At 46.1% G+C, this 8,737-nt stretch overlaps 1 protein-coding gene across 1 annotated transcript in view; it reads left to right on the forward strand.

Moving 5' to 3' along the window:
- Window positions 1–5,815, forward strand: part of SPATA6L (spermatogenesis associated 6-like) — a 52,208-nt gene extending 46,393 nt beyond the window's left edge. The window contains exons 8-11 of the mRNA XM_006881365.1: window positions 810–844; window positions 2,605–2,810; window positions 5,570–5,666; window positions 5,768–5,815. Of these exons, the coding sequence (XP_006881427.1) occupies window positions 810–844; window positions 2,605–2,810; window positions 5,570–5,666; window positions 5,768–5,815 (386 nt within the window). The remainder of the gene's footprint in view (window positions 1–809; window positions 845–2,604; window positions 2,811–5,569; window positions 5,667–5,767) is intronic.
- Window positions 5,816–8,737: the final 2,922 nt, after the last annotated feature.

The following is an 8,737-nucleotide window of genomic DNA, read 5'->3' on the forward strand; positions in this document are numbered from 1 at the left end:
TACTGAATGTACCATGGACTGCCAAGAAAACAAACAGATTCATCTTGGAGAGGATTAAACCAGGCTGCTCCTTGGAGGCAAGGATTCTGGGGCTTCACCTGACATACTTTGGACACGTTGTAAGGAGAGACAGGTCTTTGGAGAGGGACATCATACTGGGTGGAGTAAAGGGACAGCGCAGGAGGGGAAGACCCTCTATGAGGTGGATTGATTCAGTGACTGGGGTACTCGGGATGGGTGTGTTGGGGCAATGAGATTGGCACAGGATAGAGCACGGTTTAGGGCTATTGTACATAGGGTCGCTATGAGTCGCAAGTGACTCGACGGCACATAACAACAACAACAACATCTGAGATGGGCAAGAATATACAAGGTCCTGCATAAACAGGCTTCTCTGAAAACCATATATCAAGGGCACAGCAGAAGAGGCAGAGTATGTGAGTTTTCTTTGTTCTCCACGGCTTTCTTCTAGGCTCTGGGTGCCCAGGTGAAGTTTCCTGGGTGATTAGGGGGGAGAGAACTTTCTAGTCCATGTGTTTTGCCTTTACCCTTCCCATTTCCCTATGTCATTCTTATAATTATCAATATTGACCCAAAAGAAGACAGAGAAACCCAGATGGCTGTCGAATGGCTGTGTCCCCAGGGAAACTGAAAAATGATGGTGTAACTTATAAGGGGGCAAAATTATGTTCTTAAATAACACATTCATTGTTGAATATTTTTGTGCTGCTGTAGAATAAATGTCACAGCAGTTTTAGGAGCAACTGGTAATAATGAGTCATTGAAACACCTGTTCCTCTTTCTTCTAGCGTCTTCTCTTGACAGCCGTGCACCGAACGTCAAGGTAATTTTAAAAGTAGCATTTGTAGAATGATGGCTTTCCGGCTCTGTGATGCCGATGATTGTGTCTCCTCCATCAGGGGGACAGGTACGTTTCAGTGCCACTTGTGAGACCGCGGTGGTTCACCAAGGAGCTCTGGTGGCCGAGCGGACGGGGAGTTACTCTCCCCACTCAAAGGCGGGCAGTTTGAATCCACCAGCTGCTACACAGGAGAAAGACAGCCAGTCTCCTCTGATGTGATTTACAGCTTCTGAAAACCCTCTGAAGGGTCAGCTATGCCTTGGTTCCAACTCCACGTCAGTGAATTTTTGAGACGGTTTGACCAGAATTTAAGTAGAGAGGTGTCGGGGCTCCCTCCCAATGCTTGACTTTGAGGTTCACTGGTTCATTCCCCAAACATAAACTCTTTGCGTATGTGGAATGAGTGGCCACTCAGGGTAAATGTTGACCCAATAGCTACTTTGTTGTCGGTATCTACGATTGAATCGACTTAGACCCCTCATAACCTTATGTTCAGCAGAGGGAAATGTTGGCTAGTCCTCCCACCTCACAAAGGCCAGCACATTCGAGGCTGTCATCACAGCTGACCCTCTGCATCTCCAAACATAGTGTCCTCCGCCAGATCCCTCCTCAGGAAAATGTCGAGTGGGCAGACTGGGCATATTTGATCCATAAGGTCTGTATGAGCTTAAATTCAGAAGGAGAGTGCCAGGTCTTTCTTCCTTGGCATAATCTGGAAACTATGCAGAAAGATGTCCCCCATGGGTGACAGTGCTGGTGTTTGAATTACGAGTGACACAGTCTCCAGCACCACAGCAACACACAAGTATGTCAAACTGACAGATGGGTGGTGGAATCCCACTTTACTGGTGACATTTTCCATAGCCTTTTCTGTAATTAAATAGCTTTTAACATGGACGTGGCAAATAACTAGTTCTTAAAGTCTGATTGCTTTGTCAAGATCAAGTTCAAATGTAACCATAACCAAACAATAATGTGTGCAAAGAATATAGAGTATGTTATGCTTCTTACGCCAAAGTTGTAAAGTGTCTTTTTTAAAAAAAGATACCTTACCTAAATGAGTAATTTCCAAGCCTCAAATATCAAAGTTCAGAATTAGGATTTCTTTGGCTTGCCAATATATGCCAAGCACACAGAATTTAGGGGAGTTAATAAGGAGGTACACTGCTAACGCCGAGGCTGTCCCTGATGGTTTGAATTCACCTGCAGCTCTGAGGGAGGAAACTGGGAAGTCTCCTCCCGTGCTGTTTCCAGCCTTGGAAAACCAACAGAGGATCAGTTATGAGTCAGTCCTGTCTCCACAGCAATGAGTTGGTTAAGAACAGTGTGTACAATGTGTCATTTTCCTTGATTTCTGAGTCCCTAATGTGTTATTCACAGCCATTACTGGTGGAACCGACTCGTAGTGGACCGTCCAGTGGGTTTTCAGAGGCAATAAACCACACAGAAAGAGGTTGCCCATCTTTCTCTCACAGAGCAGCTGATGGATTCGAACAGCCTGTCTTTGGGTTGTCAGCACCACTCCTTACCTACTAGGGCCAGCGTAGCTACCCTAGTCATCTCTAGGCCCCTTATCTTTTTTTTTAATTATTTTTTTTTTTTGTTTGCAGGAGTTCCCTGGGGCAGATACTGCCTCATTTTGCCTCTCCCATCTCTTCCAGGCCCTGCCCCCTTTTGTTTTAACATACATTGAGTAAATAATACAACACTGCAAATAAAGATTAACACACCTTGTCACGCAGGTTATCAAAGAGCCAGATGAGCGGATCATTTTCAAGAGCAACTCACCGTCACGGTCACATCATCTAGATTCATGTACATTTGGAAAGGCCTCTCCCAGTTCTAGTAGCCCGGGGGATGCCAGATTCCAGCAGAGAACTTCGGTTGTCCTGGCCAAGCATCTCAGGTCAGCCTGCCCGCTTCTGGATCGGCCGCTCCTCCGAGAAAGGTTAGTGTTGGTCACCGTCTCTGCTCGCTGGGTGCCCAGTGGTCAGGTTGGGTGAAGCCAGGCCCCATCCAGTTTTGGTGTTCTTAGGGCTTAGGACATCTTGGTATAAGAACATGATGTTCGGGGAGCTCTGGTGGCCTAGTGGCAAGGAGCTGCAACTACAATCCCAGAGGCGCACGGTTCAAATCCACCAGATGCTCTGCCAGGGAAGGAGGGAAAATCTCCTCCTGTACCAGTCAGATCTGATTTGACGGTACACGCACACAAAAAGAATAAAATTAAAAAAAACAACAACAAAAGAACATGATGTTCACTTTCAAAATCTCTGATAAAGCCAGAGTGGAGCTTTCCCTTTGCCTCCGGAAGGCATATTTCAGGATCTGTTAGTTGAAAAGATGATCAATCAGTGGACTTTGGTGTAAAAGATAGTTGCTAACCAATCAGTTATAACTTGTAGCAATGCCACGTGCGTCAGCGTCAACCTGTGCACCATCAATACCTTTCCTTAAAGTATTTTTATTATTATTGTGACTTGAGTGAATGTTTACAAGGCAGAATGGTTTTTCCACTCAATCATCCACACACGTTTTCTCCTATACCATGAATCATATGTCCCCACTGTCTCCCTGTAATTCTCATTTCCATTAGTCTCCTGTCCTGGGCTTTTGTGCTTTCCGGTCTGTGTCCTTGGGCAAACGCTTCTCCTCTGACACCATGTAGTTGCTTGTTTGAAGGAGTGAAAACCTGGTATTTCAACGGGATTTCAGGACCTTGTTTGTTTCTGAAGCCGATTGTCAAGGCTTCCTTTTGAGGTGTCTCCAGAGAACTCTCTAGCATTGTGGTTTCAGCAGTTAGTTTGTGTGCCACTGGCATCCCTGGGAAAAGCAAGTCTTACCTGTTTGCAATGACCAGGGGCTCCAACCTTGGCACGGATCCTCGTGCTTGTAAGAAAGACGTGGCAATGACCTTGGGAGAGTCATTGAGAAGCCCTGTGGGACATCATTCTCATTCACACAGGGCACCGCCAGGACTGAAGCTGGCTCTCTGGCAACTAGTTTAACTCTGGAATCATTACTTTGCCCCCTACTATTCTTTACAGGCTGTACATCAAAAAAAAGAAAGCATTTGCTTTTTTCAGTGCAAACGGGCTCATTATAGAAAGGGTGGACATCATAGAAAAATAAAGAATGAAAGAAATAATCACTGTTCTTACCACACTGAGAAAAACAATACAAACATGTCAGCGTATTTTCTTCTTCTTTTTTAAGACTTGTCTACTTGTTTTACAAGATTATTACATGGGGAAAGACGTCACCTTTCTGTGGACTAGATGCACAGGGCAGGCGAGGTTTTTGTTATTAATCAAACTGGACCCTCTAGTGAAATAACTAACCAATATGGTTTACCTGGGAGAGTCTCTGTTTTAAGGGCTGCTGGTAGTACAGTGGTTGTTCTGCTAACTGAAAGGTCAGTGGTAAAATGTGGCTGTCTGCTTCCATCAAGGTAACAGCCGTGGAAACTGGGGGCAGTTGTACTCTGTCCTGTAGGGTACCTGTGAGTTGGAATCAAAGTGACAACAATAGTTTGGGTTTTTCTCCATTATTGCCCTGAAAGCCCTTTATCTAAATCCTCAGTTCTGGGCAAACGGAGATGCTTGGGACTGGGACGGGTAGTATCTGAAGAAAATTGCTACCACAGATGATGAAGAATATGACCGACTGCTTTTCTCTGCATTATTCACAATGAGAAAAAGAGGGGAAATCTTATCTCAAAACAGCACAATTGTTCATTAAGAGACTCAGGTAGAGACAGACTCCAGCACAGAAGTGGCACCGAGAAGTGCCAGGGACATGTGTAATGAGGGCGAGATTGGCTAAGAAGTGATGGAAGATTTCAGTACTAAATGTTCAAGTCACAGACTTGGTGAAATGAAAGAAAATATTTAAGTTAAATTTGGGTTTCCTGAAATATAATCCTTGTGGTAGAAAACAATTGGGGTTAAATTTGTTTTTAGACTTTGTAGATTAAGTTTTTAAAGTAAAAGTCATGTTTGTTCATTAGAGAGAGAAAAGCACAGTAAGAGGAGAGAGAAAAAACACAAGTCCCTCCTGGCCACGTGCCTGAAACACACCCTCCGAATGTCTGGGTGGTTTTCGGTTCTACTATCTTTCCCGGGGTGATGTGCCAATCATGGTAATGGGCAACCATGGTGGACAGTGTTGGCTGGAGCTTCCCAACTAAATCAAGCCTGGAAGCAGGAGCGGCATCCACTTCCAAAATTGGCTTGCCTCTGGAAACTCTATGTACGAACAGTGCTCAGGCTGTTCGTTCATAGGGTCGCTATGAGTCATCTACGACTCGACGGCATTAAACAACAACATCTTTCCCGGGCTGAGGCTTATGAGAAAGACCTTGAAGTTGAACTGTGGGTGACACTCTGCATGTTGCTGTCTCCCGCACCCCTCCCCATACTACCATATTTTGAGGGAGCTCTGGTGTCCAGGGGATAAGAAGCAGTGCTGCAATCCCAAAGGCACACACTTCAAATCCACCATCTGCTCTGTGGAAGGGTGAGCAATCTCTTCTATGTGATTTACGGCCTGTGAGAAGCCGCTGGAGGCTCAGCTGTGGGTTGGTTCTGACCCGATGGCACACACAACAACATTGTTTTGAGTGTCAGTCCTCCTTGTTATATGCCTAGAATAAGCCTCCTATGCAGTAGTTGCCTAACGTGGTGTCTTCTTACGTCTGTTGGGCAGATTCCACCCCAGTTTTCATTCCAAGTGGAAGAAGATCCACGAGAGAGTGTGCGAACTTCTGGCATTCTGCAACGCTCAGCTGCCAGCCCAGACCAAGGTGAGGGGTGCCGATCAAGCCCCATCTTTGCGGACAAACGATTGTTGGATCTGGGACTCGTGGGCTAATTGAGGGCCTCTACCAATCACCTAACCACACAGAAAGTGCACGGTGGTGATGGTTACAGACGACAGTGCCTGGTGTCCTGAGGGAGAACGGTAGCAGTGTTTCTCTGGGCTGAGAATCAGGGCAGGATTTCCCCAGAAGAGAGGCCTGAATTAGACCTGATGGATAAGGACCAGGTGTATGGATAAGGACTTGTAGCAGAAGGAACTCTGGTGGGACAGTGCTCAGTGTGTTGGCCTGCGAACCAAAACCTTGGCGGTTCAAATACACTAGTTATCCATGGGAAAAAGATAGGCGTTTTCCTACTGTAAAGATTAACAGCCTTGGAAACCAACAGAGGTTGCAACTGAGTCCACACCATGGGTTAAAGTGTCCAGAAGGAGTCCTGCACGGGGAGGGAGCATGGCTGTCCTAGTTTTCTATCAGTATCATAAGCGGGCATAACAACAACAACGTCATAAGTGGGTGGCTTTGAAGAACAGGAATGCTTTTTCTTGCTGTTCTTCTGGAGGCTAAGCCTGGCAGGTGTCGATGTCCCGTGAGCCTCCATCCAGGTTTCAGATGTTCCGTGTCTTCTAGACAAGCTTCCTGTGACATCCATCTGCCCCTGTGGTGTCTCCGTGTCTGTTCTGATGTTTGCATCACTCAGGCGTGATTAGGTTACCATCCCCTCTGCTCTCTTACGAAGCAGGAGTGGCATCCACTTCCTAAACCACACGCCTCTGGAAACTCTCAGAACTTTGAGAAACAACAATAGTTATCGAAAGGCTTCAGGTCTTTTGTTCACAGGGTCTGGGAGTCAGGCTTGACTCGACAGCAATCAGCATAACAACTGCTCTCTTCTGACTTAATTTACCACGTGTTTCTGAGTAGCATCACAGTGAGGCATATAAGCCTGATCTCTAATCTTTATTTATGAGAGGAGGCACAGTTCACCTATGGTGCTTTCAGTGGACCAAGTAGGGACAGTGTCACTGGCCATCCACGACACATAGTTCCCTGCCCAGAGAAGGACTCGGCTGTTTGTGGTCTGGCAGGGCCCTGATGGGGATGGACATCACTCTGCAACTTAGCAACGTGTTGACAGAAAATTGAACAATTCTGTCTTAGAAGAGGCACAGCTAGAACGCTTCATAGAGGTGAGAATGGCAAGACTTTGTCGCAGGTGCTTTGAACTTGTGTTCTCGGGAGGGTCTGTCCCTGGAGAAGGCCTCGTACTTGTGACGATGAGTGAGAGAGAGGAAGACCCTGAACGAGATGGAAGGACGCGCTGGCGGCAACAGCAGGCTTGCGCACAGCGGCCAGCGTGAGGACGCAGGCCGGGCAGCCGTCCCTGCTCTTAAATGTCGAGCTGTTATGAGCTGGACCACTTGATGGTGTCTAATAACAACAGCAACAGAAATGAAATGTTTTCAGCTGTTGGTCTTCAAAGTGGTGCAAAAAAAGCAAAGGCAGCTGAGGGTGGCCGTGTGTGACCTCTGCTAACGCCACAAGGGGGAACAGCCTTGCTCATCATCATCCTCCACAGCACAAAACAAACAAATTTTTATGAGTTCAGACGCCCCCCACCCCGGCACACACACTCCTGCACCTTCTCTCCTATCCAGCGCCACTCTTAATGCTTTACTGGGTCTGAAATCCGTTGCAGTGGCTCACAGAACACACAGAATCATACTCAAGATTATGTGGCTTATTAGGAAAAGTCAAAAGGCTTTATAATTCAGGAAACTCTGGTGGCCTAGTGGCAAGAAGCTGCACTGCAATCCCAGAGGAACACGGTTCGAATCCACCAGATGCTCTGCCGGAGAAGGAGGCGCAATATCCTCCTGTACCAGTCAGATCTGATTTGACGGTACACGCACAAAAAATTTAAAAAAAAAAAAAGGCTATATAGTTCATATTGGCACAATCAGGAGAGCTGCTAAAATGTGCTTGCAGGCCCCTCAGCCTTCAGCCTCATGGCTTTCTCAGTCTTGCTCTTTCTGCTTCCCCTAAAGTCCTCAAACAAACTTGGGCGAAGGCTCCTGGCTCTGGTTCTGTGGGGTGGCAGTTACACTGTCAGTTCTGTGTCCTGTCAGGTCCCTGGCTTTCTCCTGTGGCTGCCCTGCTACTCCATAGGCTGCAGTCTAAGTGATACAGGAATCTTTGGCCTCAAAGGATGCACACTGCATTCTCTGCTGCTCCTTTGCTGGTGTTGAGATTCCCAATTTCTGCTGCTGAATTTGCTCACTTCAAAGGCAACACTAGCCAATCTCTTTGTGGATGGGCTAATATACCCTATTGGCATGTCCTTGCCCACCCACATGACAAAGTCAAAGTCAATGGTTAAGAAAGCCATTTTGAACAATAAACCCTTAACACCACAGAAAGTGAAGCAGTGTTTCTAATCCATGGATAGATATTCCCAGTAGGCTGAGTCTACAGAAAATATAGCAATTAGTCCAAGTGACATTTCACCATTTCAAAGGAATGAAGGAGCATTTAACCAGCAGTGCTGCTCAGAGTGGCTGGCTTCAGCTATGTAGTTGAACTGATCATGTTGACTTAGAGACTGACATATCCTACGCTGATAGTATGACATGTGTGAATCGATTTCTCGTACTTTGGGCATCTTGTCAGGGGGCACCCGTCCTTGGACAAAGACATCGTGCTGGGAAAGTGAAAAGGTTAGTGAAAGAGGAAAATTCTCAACAGCATGGATTGACACAGTGAATGGACATCAAGAAGATTGTGAGGATGGTTCAGGATAGACCAGAGCTCTGCGTCATTCGTTCATGGGGTTGCCATGTGTCATAGTTGACTCGACAGCATCTAACAACAATAGCAATAGGGTGATGAGGGATTTTCACTTCTTTTCCAAGTCAGTGAATTTGTCCTGTTAATACCCAAGCTTTCAAGTAATGGATGCCGTTTAAAATGTGGTTGTGTTTGTGTTTTGTTTTTTTTATTAAATTTTATATATATATATATTTTACAGAGGTTTTGGATTTCCATTCATTCATTGC

Source organism: Elephantulus edwardii, unplaced genomic scaffold (genome assembly GCF_000299155.1).
Source record: "Elephantulus edwardii isolate Elephantulus edwardi_28Jun2011 unplaced genomic scaffold, EleEdw1.0 scaffold00014, whole genome shotgun sequence".
Lineage (NCBI taxonomy): Eukaryota > Metazoa > Chordata > Mammalia > Macroscelidea > Macroscelididae > Elephantulus > Elephantulus edwardii.